Here is a 21,938-nt window from a genome sequence, read left to right on the forward strand (position 1 = left end):
TGTAGGATTTGAGATTTTCACGGCGGTGAGTCTGAAGATGGCTGTCGTCTGGGTTGTTCGCCGTGTAGTCTGGTAGAACTTTGTTGACGTTTCAGAGGTCCATGCTGCCTCCGCCCTGATGATGGAGGCGGCATGGACCTCTGAAACGTTCGTAAATTACTACCAGATCAAACAGCAAAACAACCCAGAAGACAGTCATGTCAAGGATTGCATGGAAATATTGGTTTGATCTTTCGAATCTTAAGAAATTTTCAATCGTCATGTCGAAAGTCAAACGATATCGCTGATCTGGTCCTTTGAATCCAAAGGAAAGCCCAGTCGATATGTCGAAGGCCACGCGATATTACTCTTCGATCCTAAAGAAATCAACCACCACTCCACCATAAAATGCTTTGCCACGTCTTGTTACGCCATCGAGGACATTAATTCCGTCTCTATGGAAGCCGAAGGACCATTATATACAAAAGCCAGCACTGAAATTTATTTTGAGCTAAGTGAATCCAGTTCACAAAGTACACCAGTAGTAATAGTACATTTGTCCTTCGATGAGCATTTTTAAGTTGAACTCCTATGTGTGCAATTCATTTAAGAAGTTTCTTCTCCAAACTCGGCATTTAACAGTTTTAGTGGCCTTCATGACTTCTCAATTTGGTTATTTCTCATTAGTAAGTACTTTTAACTCCAAAAAGTCAAAGTTCGTAAAGGGTAAGACTTGAATCCCACATAGTCGCTGACTCAACTCAATCAGTACAAATTCAATTAATTACTTCAGCAAGAGAATTACATGACTGAACATCTTTGCAGACATTCGATCGAACCCCGGCCATTCAGCCTGTAGACTGACTGAGCTACCCGGCTCTTCCCCCATATAAATATTATCATACACAAATAATAAAATGTTTCCTCTTCCAAAATAATGTACACTAGTGTCAAAATTATATCCTTAACATAAAATAAAAATAATAACAGCAGTATCAGAAAACAACTTTAGGATTGTCCTGCAATTAAGATGAGACGCAGATTACCGGGGAAAAACACGAATAAAACCCCGACAGTAAACGACAAGGTACACACCACAGTTATCGTTTTATTACGAGCAGTATCAGGCTAACTATTAGTATTATTATTGTTTCCGAATATCCTGGTCGAGTAATTAGTACTCTGGTTTGACGCCCGACTCACTTTAACATATTTCAGACGGTAAAGTCGAAGGCCTATTTTTTCTGGTCACATGTCACGAGGTACCCATATACGAAATTACGTGGACGGGGTGTCTAAATGCACAGATAAAAAATTCTGGAATAAAGAATGAACTGGACATGAGGATGTGTGCAACTTATCGTTCATTCTAAACAACAATGTTTAAATGATCCGTCTAAAAAATGTGGTAAAGTCATAATAGGTATTTAGTTTTAAAGGGGCAATGAAACTGTGATAATCAGGAAGAGATTTCCTAAAATTATTCATTGTCAGGACTTTTTCCATCGTCTATTCTTTAAAACCTACGACGTTTCGGAGGCTGGTTCTGTCTCCGTCTTCAGGTTACAGGTACCTACTCTGTTGGGTCCCTTAGATAGAGCTAGTTTCTACCAGTGACAGAGACTAGCTCTATCTAAGGGACCCAACAGAGTAGGTACCTCACCTGAAGACGGAGACAGAACCAGCCTCCGAAACGTCGTGGGTTTTAAAGAACAGACGACAGAAAAAGTCCTGACAATGAATAATTTTAAGTGTAAACTACCGTCATCAAAACGCTTTAGAAGATATTTCTGCCAAGATTTGTATCTTACATATCAAAACTGTTTTGTAAAATAAATAAAGCTGCGATTATATACAAATATATATATATATATATACACACATTTATAAGCTTAGCCTACAACTTACAGACTTTATGACTTCAGGCCATCATCAGAAGTGATGTCAACTCACCTGTAATCAGAGGAAATAAATATTATCTCAGAGATACTCAAATCTCACAAAGAAAATCATAGCAAGGGATCCCTCCAAAAGACAGGGACCGTGCATTACCGAGTACAAACACTAAGGCCTATTGACCAACACTGAAGAATTTCTAACGAGCACTAATTGATATTTAGCAGGGTATAACGCAAGTACACATTACATTCACCCGTTTCATCATCCGTGGCGAACAGAGAAAGGAAAACAGGCCATTTCGATTAAAATAACATTCTACACCACGTGTCTGATGCAGCAACACAACTCATTATGGGGGAACGGAGTTAGAATTTGGACGAGGATGTATGCAACGTTAAATAAACGAAACAAATGAAGCGTCTTTTGATTTTAACTGATTTCTCGCAAGCAACATCCAACATTTTGTAAAACAGTTATTCGTAGTTACACGACAATTTTACAGTAGCACGTAGAATATAACGTATAACTTACGTTATCGGGAGTGCAAATACACGGTTCATGTTCTATCTTCCTGAATGAAATTACTCAACTTAAAATAAACCACAATCTTTCGTTTTCTTTGGATGTGCAACTTGGAAGAATACGAGGTGCGATCGGAAAGTTTCTAGACTGCGCCTATAAAAACCCGTACACTTATCTCAGGTATTAAATTCATCCGTCACCCTCGAAGTAGTTCCCCTGGGAGTGAACACAACGATCCCAGCGCCGCTGCCAAGCCTGGAAGCATCCCTGGAAATCTTTCTTTGTCAGCCTGTCAAGCACCATCTGCGATTCTGCCTGAATCTCTTCTATCGTCTCAAATCTCCTTCCCTTTAGCTGAATTTTCATCTTTGGGAAGAGGAAGAAGTCACACGGAGCTTAGAAAGGAAGTTGGGGTCGGTTCTTGCAAGATCTTTGAGCTCCTAACAAACGAGAAGTCGATTCTGCTTCTGGTCCTCAGACAGGATGCGTCGCATGTGGAGTTCTTCCTTTAGAATCAGCTGACAGGTCCCATAGTCTATCCCAACAATGTCGCACAAGTCGTTGATAGTACGACGTCGATCTTCGTGAATGGCCTGCCGAATCTTCGTAACATTTTCGGGCGTTGTGCTCGAAGATGGTCGTCCAGAACGCTCGTCATCATCGACAGAGGTTCGGCCATTTTTAAAAACGTGAATGCCATACAAAAGTTTGTGCACGACCCATTGCGGACTCCCCAAATGCTTGCTTTAGCATTTCATAGGTTTCCGTAGCCGTTTTGGCGAGTCTTTGGCAAAATTTTATGCACACGCCATTCCGAAATCGCAGGAAGGTCGGTGTAATGCACTACCAAAACGCCCGTAACTAAGAAACAAATGCTAATTCGATGATGCCGGCTGGAACACTGATTCACTATGAATGTAGGCCGCACCCCCTAGCGGCAGAAGCTCGTACTACATCCGGTTCGCCCTCTATTGACACAGTCTTGAAACTTTCCGATCGCACCTCGTATGATCAAGAATGTCTGAGAAGGAAATTCTGAAGAGAAAAGAGAATATTTTGACCTACGAGACAGAAGAATCCAAAGGATGGAAAGAAAGCAGCCAAGATATGAGAAATGCATACAAAGTTTAATCGGAAAAACTCAAGGAAATAAATAAATAAATCACTTATAAGACCTAGGTGTAGATGAAAAAATAGTATTGAAATGTATCTTAAAATCAGGATAAGACAAAATGGACTGTACTTGAGGAAATACTCTAGTAAGAGGTTCTTAGGAACACGGCAATAAATGTTCGCGGCCCATGAAATACAGAAAATTTCTTTATCCGCTGAACGAACACAAACTTCTGGAGACCTCTCCTCTGTGGAGTAAACATCAACTCCGTACGTTTAAGTACTATGTGTGGATTGATCGATTGGTAGAAATATAGAATAATCTGTATTTAAAAACTCAGTTTGCTGGTTGAACGTTTGTTCGCGTTCATAAACGATATATTAAAATGGACGCATTATTTGGTGAAAACGATAAGTATAATAATTCAATTCAATTAATTTATTTACGTGTTTGCCAACAGCAAGAAGCCAATAACAGGCAAACACAGATAATACATACAACAATAATGAAATAATAAAGAAAAATACTATAAAAAGAGATTAATTAAACTTATACATGTACAGTTTTAAATATAACTGCCAAGTACAGGCAAACCCAAAATAGAAACAATATTAACACAAAGCAAAATAAATGAAGAAATATAAATAAAAACAAATAATCCACCTAGGGAACACTAATATAATTGTAAAACGTTAAAGAAATACAAAAAACAGATAACGAAGCTAGATCATCTATCAAGACAACCTATCTAGATCATTTCCCTTATTGAGAACGTGTCCTCATGGGAGACAATGTTTATGCTAAATACGTCCAAAGATTTACATACGTTATTTGCAGCGATGATTATCTTTCGTTGCTGTTGTCCTCTAATGGCATGTTTTTGAGGAGAATTTCAACTGGCTTCATACGCTAATATACTATAAAATTAATAATAACAACGCTATTTGAAGCGTAAGTGTTAGAAGCTGCCTTGTCGATGAATAAAGCTGTCGAAGCTAAGACGTATCAGATTATCACGAAGCGGGCATAAAGATTATTGTTTTCGGGAATGTAGAACTATGCCGTCTGGCAGAAATTTAGAGACGTTTCAGAGGTCACTGCTGCCTCCATCATTAAATGATGGCAGCAGCAAGCGCCTTGGTATATTTCAGTTTTGTTGCCACAATTCCATCAACTTCTAATAGTCCAAATGACAATTCTTCTCTTCATCATGCGCCCTTTTCACACTTTTGCAAACTTAAGAATATTATATGGAAGAAACGTCCGCGAACATTTAAGAATATTTTATATTATCTATTAAATTATTATTAATAGATTTATTTGTTTACATTTAAAACCAATATTTTCGTTTTAGCCCAATATATTAATCTGCCTGGTCCTCTTTGCTGGTTGTATCCTGTGCAGAAATCGAAAAATGTTGGTGAGAGATTATCAGTACACTTCATGACCTGTTTGATATCCATCTTTTTAAAAATTTATTGGGATGATGCCAGTGGGGAAGGATTTATCTCTTGGTAAGTCGGGAATTTCATCTGGCACAGAAAGAAGCCTGCAGTTGTTTTTGATGAAACCATCAATAAAACCTGTGGTAATGACTTCTCTTGTATCGTGAAACAACTAGCTTTTCTGGTTCAAAAAGCAGCTTGAATCTAGGGCTCAAATGACACGATGATTCTGTTTGTAAAATTTGACCATTGTCGTTTAATCTTGTGCTGAAGTTGTTGATACACATGGTTGCCGAAAACCTCCCTTTCTGCTTCATTGCTCAATCAATCTGCTGAACTCTTCTGGTACATAAACCTCATTTCTTTTGTGCATAATCCGATTTAAATCAAAGTCCAGGCACAGCGTCTTCTGGCTGTGAAATACTGAAAGATTTTGTTGAATCTCTTACTAGCATCTAATCTTGCACGGAAACAGCAGAACACATTTCCTGCCTTGCTCAGGACAGACAACTGCTTTAAAAAATATGCAGTTCCTTAACAGAGATATAACATATTATAATTCGTTATGTCTTCGACTGACTTCCGTAATAAATCCAATAGTGACACTAATTTTAGGTTGGATTTGAAGTTATCACCGCGGTGAGTACAAATATGGCTGTCTTCTGAATTGTAGCACCGTGTGGTCTGGTAGAACTTTACGAACGTTTCGGAGGTCCTTACTGCCTCCATTATCAGGCCGATGACGTGGAGGCAGCAAAGACTTCTGAAACGTTAGTAAACTTCTACCAGACTACACGGCGCTACAACCCAGAAGACATGTATCTTCGTACCTTTCAAACACACAGCTGGCGAAAATAAAAATTTCAGGAGAGATAAATTTGGAGGTTTCCAGTTCAGCCGTTCAAAAGCGTCACCAGAATACAGCTGTAGTTATAAAACAAAAACAAGTCAGTGACATGTGACATCAAGCAATTAAAAAAATAAATACTGAAATAGCTAAATGTGAACGGGATGTGTACTGTTGTCATACAAGTTCTTGGATCTGCACTTAAATAACATTAATCCATGAGAAGAGCGCCATTTTGTAAAAATACCAGCCATTGTCATTGGCACTCATTCAATTTTACGCCAAATGACGTTCCGAAATGAAGTATGTACACTTGTTAACCGGTCTAAGTGCTCCATCCAACGCCAGGAAAAATAATCATGCAGAAACCGCGACATCGGGCTCCAGAGTCGGTTCATCAATTAATTTATTCTAACCAACTCCAGTAAAAGACCTTGGTACTACACCCAAGCACTGAGGATAAAAGATGATGCAATAACTAGCACGAGCAGGAAGACACTAATACTTTAAAAAAGAATTTAAAGTGCTATACTAACACTGTTGGCCCGGGACAGGGTCCTGTGGAAGGCATTGATGAGTTCGGCGATGAACCTTCGGGTTCTGTAAGCCATCTAGTTAGTTTGTTAGTAACACGAAGCTTCAATTTCCTACGTCAGATTCGACAGTGCTTGTAGAATCTTACGGTCTGCTGATATTTCGAAGTGATGACACATTCATTCGTTAGTTGACACAAACGTTCACACAAAAATATAAATTAAATTGTAAGCACGTGGCTACATGTGCGAGCGATGATTGAACAAGGGAATTAGTTACGTAACGTAACAAAATAACCTTAACCTTTTACTTAACAAATATCGTTCTTCGTTTTTGAACTCATGAGACAAACCTCTAATCGAAATTAACTTACAATTCAATGTATAATTCATTAAAATATTCCAATTATAATAAACCCATAATAAAATACATATTCCATATTTAAATTTTATATGAAATGACATAAATATTGAGACACGTATTTTGCAATACTGAGACGTTTCTCGATTACGGAAAACACTTTTCGGCAGAGAACGTATAAAACACATCTATGAGTTTCGGCTGCATTGATGAGATGGACTACACATTTAATACGAGCAGAATAAATTGAAAATAAATACAAGATTCTGCCCCTAACAATCGCCAAGGACAGTGACATTTGTCAATTCAAGAAGATAACCAGGTATGTGATGGCCAGAGTGTATAAAAACACTGTAACAAATGAACACACATTGCGTTACATTCACTGAATTATCCAATCCTAAAACTTAGTGTAACTAAGATAACGTACTGTTTTGCATGGCATATATAGCAAGACTCTCTGAATAAGAGTTAAAAGAACCTTCATACTCTCACTGTTGCTTCCATCACGTTTCTCAACTCTGGCAGAAGACCAAATTTCTCACCCGCCTCGCAATTTAGTGCAACTTGAGAACTGCTGGAAATAAATTTTGACTGAAGGGGAACCCCCCTCTCCGACAGCCAATCTTCCCAATCTACAGACATCAGGGCAATTCCCTTCCACCGGCAAAGAATTAAGAACGGTACAGGCCCACAGTGCAGACATATTCCAGTATTGTAGTTTTCCCATCGCGTATTATTATTGGTCAATATTACTTTTCTCAAACTTTATTTTCTGGCTGCATGTTTCGACTACCGTACACACCAAGCAAGTCACCCCACGTTTGAGAACGCCACATTTAGCGTGCCCACACCACGTGACATCCTGGCCGGATGAAATGATACCACTACGACATCTGCACTTGATTTCTACAGCGAAGTTTAATCTACCTTATACACGGGCTCATGCGGTAATCCCCGGACTGCAAGCAAAACACTCACACCGCACGCCGACCGCTGAGAGCAATTTATTTTCCCTTGGGATTGGCCTACAAAACTTCGTTTCCACAGCAAATACATTTCACGGACAAACTTCTCTCCCCACTGCCTAAAAACACGTGAAAGCTGTTGAGTGGAGTTGTAATTATTAATATATGACTTGAAACTTTCGCGGCGGCTAACAGCGATAAAATCCTCTCGGGCTACTAGCAGCTGAAACTCGGAACAGAAGCCCAACGTTTCAGAGACTCCGGGTCCATCGTTTGGGAACGATGCGATGGGTATCACAGTTGGTTTCCCATACAAATACTCGATGCTCCTTTATATATCCATGACATCATTCCCTAATGATGGAGACTGAGTCTCTAAACGATGGACTCTTGAGTAGACGCGGCTGGTAACCCCAGATGATTTTATCACAGTAATTATTAATGCCAAAATTACCTCACAAAAGTGCATCGGCCAACGATATCCACTGCACGACACGGCTTCATTTTATGGTTTACACGGCAAGGCCGTGGTCTAGGCAACACGGAGTTTTCCTCCGGGGGCTTCCCCGGTTTCTCCGTGGCATCCCAACAATTACTCCATTCACACACAGAAGAAGGCAATGGCAAACCACTTCTGGATCATCTGCCAAGAACGTATATGAATAGGTCCCAGTCCGAGAAAAGGATAGAAGGATCCTGTTCATATGGACCTGTCGTCAGGCAGAACACTAAATAAATAATAAAACAACAACAACAACTTTAAAAACTCATCTCAATAATACTTAAGAATTCAGACCATACTTCAAAGAAAACACAGCTGATCAATGCCGTTAAAGAAAATAACTGCTGTTTATTCTGAGGTCATACGAAACCCGCTGAAACTGAGGAGGGGTACAGAGTTAGTTAATGTTAAAATAACTAACTAACTAGATGGCTTACCGAACCCGAAGGTTCATCACCGAATTAACCAATGCCCTCCACCGTTCCCTGTCCTGGACCAACAAAATCCAGTCTCCTTCAACTCCTATCTCCCATAGATCCCGCCTGAGATTATCCTCCCATCAACGTCTAGATCTCCCCAGCGATCTCTTCCCTTCAGGTTTCCCAACCAGTACCCGGTGCACACCTCTTGTCCCATCCATGCGCGCTACATGCCCAGCCCATCTCATTCTTCTCGACTTAATCACCTTGACAATATTGGGGGAGGAGTACAGATTTTAAAGTTCGTCATTATGCAGTTTTCTCCTTACCCCATCCTCTTCTCTCCTAGGCCCAAATATCCTCCTCAACACCCTGTTCTCAAACACCTGCAATCTGTGTTCCTCCCTCTGAGTGAGAGACCATGTTTCGCACCCATACAAAACAACAGGTAAGATTATTGTTTTGTACACTTTAATTTTCTGGTTCTTAGAAATCAGACGGGAAGACAAAATATTTTGAACTGAGAAGTAGCAAGCATTTCCAGAATTTAATAGGTAGTATATATATAGTTACCACTTTAAACGGTTAAATAATTTCGTTTTTGCTTACATCCGTATCTTTCATAGGCAAAAACTTTTCAAGGTCTCGGTGGAAGCTGCTTTGTCGACTTCTAATTTCGGGTTTCCTGAATACAAAACGATAACGCATGGCAGAAGTACGTGGGTCATCGAGCATGATGGTGATGAGGGAGGCAGGAAGGACCTCTGAAACGTCGGTAAACTTCTACCAGACTACACGACGCAACAACCCAGAAGACAGCCATCTTCGATGTACTGTTGTCTTATTCGGTACTGCCTTGTCAAGAGCTTCGCAATCGACAGAAAACAATTTCGATGAGATGTTCTAGAATAAACACGTGTACACCATGATCGCACCTGCGCAGATTTTGCGCAAATGGAGTGAGCAGCGGCCTAGCGAACAGGTTGACGTCAACTTCAATGTCACGAGGGAGGTTGGAAGAGTCTATTTACTCGGGGGTGAAGGTGGGGGTTGGAACTGCTTCTGATTTAATTTCTGTTTAATAAATGTGATTCTTTTTGTGTTCATTAGAAGGCACCACGTGCATACGAAGGCATTACTGGATAATTACTGCAATCATGAAAGTAGGTAACTGATAGATTCCTTCCACAGATCTGGTAATTATAGAAACATGAATACACTCTTATTTTCAGATGACAAAATAATAATAATATACAAACCGAAGATTTTCAACAAATTTCTGTTAATATTAATATAACAAAAGAAATCTGCACAAATTATAACACGTAACACAAAAACCTAAGATAATCACATTCCGAAGAACAAATTCTGTTGAAATAAAAATTATATGCCTAATTAATGATTAAACTTCTGGTGCAGGTTTTACATTTTAAATTCCTTAGGTATGATTTATCTTTTTTACTACGATGGCGGCATGATTCCATTACTTCAGATTCTGAAATAATATATAAAACGAATATGACAAACGCCAAATGACCAACTGGATTAAATAGAATCCTTGTTGAGAAGCTGATAGTCTAAGAAAATTCCTGTCTTTTACGGAATCAGAAGCTGCACTACTGTGTTCGCAAGGGTCTGCCTGCTACCATATGGAGGGCCCATGCAGGCAGATAAATCCATTCCATAAACTCACGCCTAATTTAATAAATATCTATTTTAATATTATCCTCACATATCTACACCTAATAACTCCGAATGGTCTCTCCATCGTCGGAGTTTAGTTAAATAATAAATTACGTGAAGTGAAAAAACAAAACAAGTAAGGAGATGCATACATAGTGTAACAATCCTCAATCTTTCACTCTCATTGAGTCTCGATGAATTCACGTGTTTGTGCCTAAATTCCTATCCAATGTAAGCTGACTTTTGTAAATTCTTTAACTTAACATAGACCTACAAAATTAAATGTTCCATATATTTTTTTTTCAATCCTATAATTATTTTACGAGTTACGTTCAATATGCGAGCAGAAACGCATGAAGGTTTTCATGTAAATTATTCTTTGATTTCAACGAAAAATGTAATGTGTCAACAAATTTTAATGAAATTTGCGAGAATCTGTTGAGCTGTTGAGTTGATACATGTGAACAGGCAAAATTTGACACTTTTAGTTCCTATCCCCCCAAAATTTAGATATCCAGAGACGAAAATAAATCAACTTATTGCAATACTTCTCTGACACTGGAAGTGAAAACCTAACCCATTAAAGAGACGCGTTAGAGGACATCGCTACATTCATCCTGACAACTACAGTCAAAGGAAACGAGGAGTAAAACCGAAATTCCACGCATCTACTATCAGTTCTTTCTTGTGAGAGTCTATAAACGTCAAATTCCACGTATAACCGACTAACAGCTCCTAAAGTTGTTGTATTGTAAACATACGAAGCGCCTGGATGTACATTCGTACATATGGTGACTTTAAGTCCTGTAAAGAATCAACGGAGATGTCCCCACGCTTTCCAGTTTGGACCAGCCTTCCTTTCAGCTTCAGATACATCTAATTTTAGTACTAGCAGCGTCTTGTTTTTTTGTTATTTTCTATCTTAGCTTACCACATTCCTGCGACGAGCCCAAGGAGATGATCGTCCATGTTATGCTGAAGTGGAACACTTCGACATCGTATGCTGGAGGTCCCGCGTTCGAGTTGCTGGAATAGCATTTAAGCAAGACCTGACTACTTAATTCCACATCTGAATTCATCATCCACAATCATCACACCAATCAACGGAGTAAAGCCAAAGAAGATAAGTCGATAAATAAACCAAGAAACAAAATAACATTCAGGGAATGAGGAAAACCACGAAATCCATCTGATCCGAATATACCAGGAATAAAGAAAATAAAGGAATTCTTATGGTACTGAAATACAACTTCACGTGGAAGTGAAAATCACTTAAGAGAGGGAATGATAAGAATCACGTAATAAGAAATTAAAGAAATTCAACTTCTTAAGAAGCTAAAAAGCCTATAAATTCCCTGCCTTGTATGGAAACATAATATTAATTATCGTGTTCACAACAGCTCAATCCATTCCGAAAATTCGGAGTTAATTACGAGTACAAATAACCTTCAATGGAAGATGAAAGCCAAGCCGGTTTGAAAATACTTCTTGAATTTGGTATGAAAATCACCTTTCTTGATGAGAAGAACAATTATACCAATCCAGTCCTTGATTTTCCTCTTCGTTATTGTTTCACTGAAGACTTGCCATCCAAGGAATATCACGTAATTGAAAAATCTTATTCCGCAGAGCGGTAACCATTTAAGACTAGATTTTTTACTCAGGCACTCGAATTTAATCTCACTCGTGCTATCCTCAGATTTTTCTTACGAAAATGGCTGTCTTCAGGATTGTAGCGCCGTGTAGTAAAGTAAGAGTAAAGTTTGTCCCACTACACGCCATGTAGGCGTTTGGGGGTGAGTGGAGGTATAGCTCCTCTCTTCCTTGACCTCGGCACTAGATGGGTGTGGGTGGTCAGCATCACGCCCCGGCCGGCTTTACCCCCGGGAAAGGACCCCGGTACCCATTGTAGAGGAGGCTGGGTGGGCCCCAGAGCCGGTCTGGACGCAGAGGCTAGAGGAAAAATCCTCTGCCCTCGTCGGGGATCGAACTCCGGTCGTCCAGCCCGTAGCTAGTCACTATACTGACTGAGCTATCCCGGCTCATAGCGCCGTGTAGTCTGGTAAAAAATTTACGAACATTTCAGAGGGGCCGACGAATTATCGGCAAACTTCTACCAGACTACACGGCGTTACAACCCAAAAGAGCCATCTTCGTACTCACCACCGTGAGAACCTCAAATCTCACAGCAGTACTGTTTTCTTTATTAAATCTTACTTCGTCGAACTCATAAAATGGTGTGAATAATTGTCCTTAGATTCCGTTTGTTTTTAAATTATACGTTGGCATGTGATAAGAATAAGTCGATGACCAATCTGTTTCAAAGATTTGGTATTGTAAATGTAGCTTTATTCACCTAATTCTTTCGAAATGTGATGTTTGCAACGTTTAGAGTAAAAGTGACGAAGCTAACGCAGTGTGACGTTGAAACTAAAGAACACGATTCAAAGTAAAATAAGTATTGGAGAAGAAAGTTGCATTTCGGATGTAGGACAAACTTCTCTCTCTCTCTCTCTGTATTGTTCCAAACTGCCGAACCATGAAAGTAGACCTGAACGAATAATTCCAACGTTACAGTGTCCAATTGACCTGTTTTACACTTTCTCAACCGTACATCACCACTTCAAACAAACTAACGTATGTCACTTTATTTTGTTTTAATTGAAATTCAAATTAGTTCTCCGTTCATTATAATAGAAATAGCAACTTTACGCAGTTTTATTTTATAATGTCTACCCGCGCCTTAGTTATGGAAATAACTAAAGCTGGGGTTTTTGCAGAATAGATTAGCTCTGTCACGATGTAAATTAATTTTTTTGTGTGAATTCTGGGTTAGTATGCTCTAATGCGGTTTCACCTAATTCCTTCAAGCACGTGTAAACTTTCCCCCCTCCACATTCTGTATACCTACGTAAACCTGAATACAAGTTGCTGCAAACTATTTGTAATATTTTAAAACACGTTCTACGTGTAATTTTTGCTTTAACTTTCTAAGGTGCAAAGGTGACGGGAAATCTGTTTGTATGTTGTGCATTAGCAAGTGAAGTCCATGTGATTATATTCAGTTAATGCACATCACTGACTAGCGTAACTGAATGCTTAATCGTGTTTCGTCCATTTGGAGAACTGTCATGATTAATTTACTCCATTCTGATTTAAAGCAGCAACTTCGAAAAAAAAAAATCAGCACTTGGCCTTTCACAAATCGTGCTCACTCGAATATTGGCGAAAGGCAGATAGACAGACGTCTCGAGGGTTCGACCGTCAATCGTGCCATCGTTATTAGCAGTTTTCCCTCAGTATTCCAAAGCAATTCCGTGATGATTTAGATCTGTATTCGGCTGAATCGTGGCTGAATTACTAACTGAAATTCTCCGCCAAAGAAATAATTCAATAGTTCGTAATATAACTTATCTGTATAATTAATTTGGACTTCATATCTTGAGGACCAACTATCAGGCACTACATTATTAAAGTTAAAGTCTGAATTACCAATCCTAATTGGAAATTTTACCCAGCCTTCAGCTAGCCTGTCTCATTAATTTATATAAAAACCCATGGTACTGTGTTTATGAGCCGGGATAGCTCAGTCAGTATAGTGACTAGCTACGGGCTGGACGGCAGGGGTTCGATCCCCGACGGGGGCAGAGGATTTTTCCTCTAGCCTCTGCGTCCAGACCGGCTCTGGAGCCCACCCAGCCTCCTCCACAATGGGTACCGGGGTCCTTTCCCGGGGGTAAAGCCGGCCGGGGCGTGATGCTGACCACTCACCCCCATCTAGTGCCGAGGTCAAGGAAGAGAGGAGCTATACCTCCACTCACCCCAAGCGCCTACATGGCGTATAGTGGGACAAACTTTACTTTACTTTTATGGTACTGTGTTTGCGCATACGTGCCTTCGTGCCCAGTAAGTTCAAAACAGACTAACGAGTTTATGGAAACTGTCAACGTCATATCAATGAGGTAATTCCATATTCACGTTTTTATTTTAATTCCACACCATAACGCGAACTTCTGTTTTGGCAACAGAATCAGTAAGACTAAAAGTAATTTCGTAACGTTTTAAATATTTTAGAAAAAAAAGCTTACTACTTTATTAAGATACCGCGTAATACCTGTATATATTTTTTTCTTTATTAATGACAACTGAAGAAATAGCCCACTGTAGTTAAGAAAAATAGCCACGGTGGTCTAGCGGTTAGAACGCTGGCCTTGTAATCCTGGGGTCTCGGGTTCGATTCCCGGCGGTGACCGAATTTATAACTTGTGTTGGGCAACACGGAGGTTTCCTCCGGGGGCTTCCCCGGTTTATCCGTGGCATCCCAACAATTACTCCATTCACACACAGAAGAAGGCAATGGCAAACCACTTCTGGATCATCTGCCAAGAACGTATATGAACAGGTCCCAGTCCGAGAAAAGGATGGAAGGATCCTGTTCATATGGACCTGTCATCAGACAGAACACTACAAATAAAAGTTAAGAAAATAAATATTAATGAGATATTATAAATGTACCCACGAATTTTGTTTTGTATGTTCATTAATTACAAATGTAATGACGAACCCCAAGATAAACGGGAACTTCCCAGTAGCAGAAATATCGCATCAAAAGTTACCAATCTGTAATATCAACTAACCTCTCTAAGCAGTTACTGATAAGCAGTTGGCTACACGAAAGTCGTAGGATTTGAGGTTTTCACGGCGGTGAATCTGAAGATGGCTGTCTTCTGGGTTGTTGCGCCGCGTAGTCTGGTAGAAGTTTACCGACATTTCAGAGGTCGATGATCGCCCTGATGACGGAGGCAGCAAGGACCTCTGAAACCTTGGTGGACATCAAGAAGACGGCAATCTTTTCACGAAAGCCCTTCACGCTTTCACCCACATCGCTACCGATACAAAAATCTGGGACAATGGTACTTGTAGCGACAATTGTTGAAGAACTCTCAGGAAGAATTAACAAAGGCGTATCCAGACAAAAGTGTTCATAAGATATCACGGTAAACATAATTCTTTCCATTATGATTAGGGGAGCTTGTCATCTGTCTGTGGTCCTGTAAACTGTACGTTCTTCCGTATGACAACTCGAGAACGGCTAATTTAATAAATTTAATAAAGCCTGGCGTGGAAGTTTCCCCGTTACAAACACGGCCAAATTCGTTCTTCACGTCCTACAATCGTAATGACATTGTTAAGCCTGGTCAAACTGTGAGGTGGGAGGATTCCCCACAGCCACGACGCTTTTACAAATGATCCTCGGTGATGATTTCATCATCATCATCATCGTCCTGATCTCCTTCACATTTTTAACTTTGAATTGATATGAAAAGAGTATTTATTAAACTTTTCCAGTTTTACAGGAATAGTTCTAAGTGACGAAGTAAGAACTCTAAGAGAATAAATTTTATTCTTGAAAAATCAAAATATGCTGAGCGTAACGTTGCCTACAGACGTGAGGTAATGGTACGCTCTGCATGTTTTGACTACAACGGACTAAAAAATTGCAGAAATAAACAAAATAAGTTAGATAAACGTCACTGAATGACTCAAAACTGGCACAAGTAACATTATATCAAATCTTCTAGCAGGCCCTCATCCAACACAACCACAACATGTAGCATCATGAGTTGGAACAAAGTTTTAATGACCCATAAATATGCCACACTTTCCACACATAATGTGCGCTTATGAACACTTATCAGCATTGTGATGTAACTACAGCGGCGATTCACAAATTATTTCCGACAGGTTTTGCGTATGAATTTATCTAATCGCGGATTTCAATAGTGTGGTATAAAACTAGTAGCAAACAGTGATGAAATAAGCAGAACTTCTAGATATTACGCTAATAATAAGATTCTGATACAAGTATCTGTTGAACACATTACATAAATTAAAATTATAAAACAATTCATTTGTACTAGGACGTGCAATACGCCAGATCATGTAAATTCTGTTAGATGGCGGACAGATCCATCGAGGTTACTCCTAGCTACACCATAATCACATGTAATCACTAAATTAAAAAAACGAAAATAATTGTTTGGGACACATTCGCTGTTTGGCGCTCCACCCCACCAATGGGGTCTGCCCCCCCACACGGGGGTTTCCTGCCAGCAGTAAATCCGCTAAACCACGGTCACCCCACCTCACACTACACCGCCCCTCCAAGGGGGCTCTGACCCATCCAGTCAGCGAGTACCATTTTAGAGTTTACTTAAATGGATAATACCAAATTTCGGTTAAATCTGTAAACTGATTCTCCAAGTGAATCCCGTGGATAGACAAGACAGAACTGACGAGTCCTACAAGCATTCATTTAAAGCACTTTGTGCAAGGAATAAATAACAACAACAATGATGATTATGATTAAGAAGATGATGGTAAGAATAATGTTGTGATAATCGGCACAGATTTCAGTCCAAGTGATCCACCAATCATTGCCTATCTTTAGTATTATATAAAAATATTTAAAAATAAAAAAATTTCTTAGGACCAAACAAGCTTCAAAGTCAGATCAACTAATATTATGAGTAAACTTGTTCAGATTTAATATGTCTTGACACATTTCGTAGATGGACCGCGAGAATCATTGTCAAGATTTGGCTACCATGATCACGGTTTTTCATGGTTTCACTCAGTCCCACTAGGTATATATTATTGTATTATTATTATTATTTCTGTTTTGTTTTATTTAGTATTTTTAATTGAATTATATTACTTAGGTATATTTAGTTCATTTACTTATTATTATTATTTTGTAATAAATTAACATTGTACATTTATATATTTAGTTTATTGTTTGTTTGTTTTTATATTGTAATGTTTGTATTGTTAGTGCTTGGCTGTTGTTAAGCACTTTAATAAATGAATTGAATTATTATTATGACTTTTTCCACATCCTATTGTCATCTGACTGTCTTATGGATCCATGGAATGTAAATAAATTATATTATATTATTATATATATATAACATAATTCCTTAAGAAACGGCTACCTTCCAAATTACTTCTGACTCATTATTCCCACCTACGAATTGTTAGATCCGTGACTTACGATGTCACAGAACACCAGCAACAGCGCCCAAAACAGTGGCTGGAATTTCAGACTAACCAAATGCAAGTTATTTATTACTGTCGGAGGTTTATTTAAGACTCTGAGTCGCTCGGATTGTACAGCGCACTGGAAAGGAGGTGTAAACACGCGGTCACGGTCTAATTTAAGGTACTAGCACAGCTGCTGAATGGAAATACTGAGGAAAATCACCAAATAAATCTCAAAACAGCTGATCTACATGATGAGACACTCTTGAATATGAAGCAGAAATGCTAACCACTTGGGCGTGATATTCATTATTATTATTATTATTATTATTTGTGGTTTATTTAACGACACTTTTCAGTAGACTATACAGCACTGAATGAGGATGAAAGTGAATTGGAAAGAATGTGGAAGGAAGTGGTCATGGCCTAATTTAAGGTACTATCCCAGCAGCTGCCTGGATATACTGAGGAAAACCATGGGAAAACCCCAGTCAAGATATCCATGACATTCAGTTAATCACAAGTTAATTTGTTTCTAACAAGTTAAACTGCAGTGACTTTGCCAGAAACTTGAATAATAGCGTACAAAAAATTTCATACATACAGAAAAATCCTGGGCAAACAATGAACTAAAAACCTTTGGTTAGCAAAATACATTTTAAATATGGTAAAATTACAAATTTCAATATTATTGGTACATGAACTGTGCCCATCATCTTAGTATTCTGCAACGTACACACTGTTCTGTAAACTGGATCTCTCTGTCCTCAGATGAAATGGCGGTGGGGGGGGGGGGATGCACCCACTGTCTAATGAATGAGATTAGTTCTAACAGACCCAATTGAGCAGGCATTTCCATGGCTTTTCACAAAGATGGAAAAAGATTCAGTTTCTGGATAAAATGTGTTCTGTTCAGAATGTCAAGATGATGGAAACTGGTCCAGAAACCCAGTTACGACTCGTATAATATTTGTAATACACCGCCAACAGAATTCATTTATAATAAATGGTAAATTTAACTAGCACAAAGCATTTAAAAAATTTCTCTGTATGGGTCAGAGGGTAGAAGCAGTTTCTGATCCTTACATTACGCTACCTCCTTTCCTTACGTTTGTCATTCTGAATTTAGGTCATGTCAGCAAACCACAACACACTTCTAAATTTAACTACATATTGCCAATATGTTTTCTTAGGGTACAACACAATGTCAATGTTCAAAAAATACTATCAGTGTTTCAGAGGATGCCGCCTCTACTAAGTTTGACCTTGAACAAGTTTCTCCAAAATTGGATTTAAGGTTTTCATGGCGGTGAATCTAAAGATGGCTGTCTTCTGGGTTGTAGCGGCGTGTAGTCTGGTAGAAGTTTATCGACATTTCAGAGGTCCTTGCTGTATCCATCAATAGCACTCATCAGTCACCCTGATGAGGTAGAGCAAGGACCTCTGAAACGCCGGTAAACTTCTACCAGACTACACAGCACAAGAACCCAGAAGACAGCCATCTTCTTTTTCCAAAATGTTGGAATATTTCCATCCCTTGACCAGTGCTGAACGCACAATGCAGTGAATAATGATCACCACAAAATGTCACATTACAAACAATGATGTGCTTTTAGCAATATTCTCTCTTCAAGAAAATAACATTTAGACATTTTCTCAATATGCAAAGAGAGGAACGTCTGCTCGGATGGAGATACAAGCACTGATGTTGAGTTGCAAACTTATCGTAAAATGCACCTGGGTGGATAGCAATTGTATTCAGGTCACAGCCTGCAGATCAGCTATCCACATAATTCTCCTCAGGCCCTCCACACAAATGCAAGTATAGTACCTTAAATTATGCCACAACTGTTTCCTTCCATATCCTTTCCAATTCACTAACCATTAAACATCCTATCACTGATGAATGGTTTGTTGTATTTACATTTAAAAAAAGATAAATAGCATGAGACATAATGAGCAACCCTGGCATTTCTTTTAATGACAGTAATGTCAAACATAAGACAGCAATGCCTGTGGGCAAACAAGAGTTCAAGGACACCCTCCCACTCTTTGTCTAAAATATAAGCACAGAGTACATCTGCCTTGAAACATGGAAAAAATATATAAATGTTTGATGTAATATCAAAATGTATGACTACCGAAGTTGTAATTAAGTAACCATGAGAATGGCTTCATGTCACGATTCATCGCCATTTCTAACAACCTTGAACTGCATGTCAGACCACCCTGGTGCCTTAGTTTCACGACTTCGCCCCTGACTACAAGAAAAAGATAAGCACCATAAAGTGTATAAAAATGAAGCACCACACCACATAAATAAAAATATGGTGACACAAATTACTTTAATTGTACCAAACATTTCTGCGATAAAAAATTAACGCATTCTGCAATAAACAACTGACCTTATGTGCAAGCCAATAACTGAACCATAGCAAACTACTTAGCTTATCAGTGGTAGTATGTATTAACTCTTCCCTGTCAAAAGAATTCTTGTCCATTTTGGTTAAGAATGAATGTTCTTATATAACAAACCTAAAATTGCTACAATTCAGAATTATGACAGACTGTACAACTAAAAGTCCTTCCCATTCCCTTACCCACCAAACAATCTACATCTACATCAAACCACAAATTTCAACCTATACAATTTCATCATTTGGGAATGTGTCACATTAAATGTTTAAAGTCATCCAACGTTTTGGCAAGCCATGCAGTTGCTATCTTCAAGGCAACTTTCAACATCTGATGTGGCTCATCACCACAATGAAATCATGTCAGGAAAATCTAAGAGCAAGAACATACAATATTCTTAAGCATACATTCAACAAATATGCTAAACTGCTTTTTAGATATATACCCTATTACAGTGGGTCTGTGAACAAAAATACAACTTCCATACTATGTTAATAACAAAGTTAGGTTATAAAATATAACCTAAATCTACATCAATCTTATATGTTGTAGCAAAAGTAGTGTTTACAATGTAAATAACATTATCAATTGTTTACCTTCTATACAGACGACATGGTCCCGGATTTGCTGTGCAACTAATGCATCTGGTACAAGTTCGATCAGGTCATAAATTGCATAGATGGATGGATGAACACTTTCAAAACGTTGAATTTCTTGCCTAATGGCAAGTGAGTTGTTAAGAAATGGCTGTAAATGTGGTCTTGTATTCATTGTTCATACCACCAATTGTCATCCCATTATTCGATCATCACCTTATTTAAAAAGACATGTTCATATATTTGTTTACAACTACGAAGAAACACACCTCCCCGCACACACTAGTCAATATGGCGCAGGACAGCCTAACCTAAACAAAATCTGACATTCCAACAAGCACACATGGAGCAAACACTCCCCGTAACTCGAAACACAACATTAAACATTTTCTGTGTTTAATACTAGTAACAGACACTACCGATAACAGTCTCCGCCAGAACTTCCTTCGCAAGATGACGTATCCCGTATCTAACACCAGCCCATCGTGACACCTCGCTGTTGCCTCCGCGTACTTCACTTTCTAACCACTGTATGTGTACTTCATAGTTCTAGGCAAATCCTACAGATGACAGGACTGTCCAACGTATTGGCCTGCCCTCTAGTATGTTTACTTAAAACATTCTACTTATCAGCATTTATGCAAATCATTATATTTGGTTTTGACTTTAATTATTGTTTTATTTAATTTTTATGTAAAACAGGTTCATAGTTTATTTTTTACATTGAACAAAACATTACAATTAATTTAAACAATAACTACGCAAAAATATAAAAAAAACAAATGAAAACTGCTTTATGGAAAAAGAGTGTGATAAACTATAAATTAAAAAATGAGATGATGAATAAGAATGTAGATATTGTAGTAGTATATGAAACTAAATATAAGTTTAAAGGCACAGAAGAGTAAAGTATATAAAAGTGCAGAAATAAATTTGATAACCTTTTAGTTACATCAAAGTTCTTTCCACCAAGAAAATGAAAATAAATAATGCAATAAATGTGGAAGAGACATGCAAAGTACACTTATACAGGAGAATAGAATTTGAAAACTAACATCAGTCAAGAATACAAATGACCCTGTCCTGGGCCAGGAAAATCCAGTCGCCATCAACTCCTATCTCCCATAGATCCCGCTTGATATTATTCTCCCATCTACGTCTGGGTCTCCCCTGCAGTCTCTTCCTTTCAGGCTTCCCGACCAATGCCTGGTGCACACCTCTTGCACCCTCCATGCACCACAAGCTCTGCCCAGTTGGTGTAAATTCTTCTACAGAGTAGAAGTAAGATAAAAGATCATCTTTTTGTGCTGACTTAAGTACTTTTATATCATGATTTAATCTTTCAATGCTAGCTGGAAGCGTATTGAATAATTTTATTCCTGCATTGTAAGCAACTTTCTGGTAATATCTTTCAAGAGTGTCTAAGTATTTTCCATTCTTGCAATTTATACAATTTCCATGATGTAGTCTATTCTTCGATATGAATGTCTAGTATCTAAGATGTGCTGTGCATATCTGGATGTATCTTGGTTGTTTCAAATTGCTCATATGTGTTCATTGTACCTTGTTTCAAATATAAGACCAGTTTGGCCTATGTATTACATTTCAGTTTGT

General features: G+C 38.6%; 1 protein-coding gene across 2 annotated transcripts in view; it reads right to left on the reverse strand.

The window, feature by feature from the left end:
* The window catches only part of CenG1A (Centaurin gamma 1A), a 231,084-nt gene extending 210,237 nt beyond the window's left edge, over positions 1–20,847 (reverse strand). Inside the window, exon 1 of one of the 2 annotated variants that reach the window (XM_087354613.1) lies at positions 20,325–20,847. In XM_087354613.1, the coding sequence (XP_087210739.1) occupies positions 20,325–20,499 (175 nt within the window). In that variant the 5' untranslated portion in view covers positions 20,500–20,847. The remainder of the gene's footprint in view (positions 1–20,324) is intronic. The other variant, XM_087354556.1, reaches the window with a different exon arrangement.
* Between the last annotated feature and the right edge of the window lie 1,091 nt (positions 20,848–21,938).

The sequence above is a fragment of the Zootermopsis nevadensis genome, unplaced genomic scaffold (assembly GCF_977971745.1).
Source record: "Zootermopsis nevadensis isolate Lab colony 2312 unplaced genomic scaffold, Znev_1.0 Znev_ptg000001l, whole genome shotgun sequence".
Classification (NCBI taxonomy): Eukaryota; Metazoa; Arthropoda; class Insecta; order Blattodea; family Termopsidae; genus Zootermopsis; species Zootermopsis nevadensis.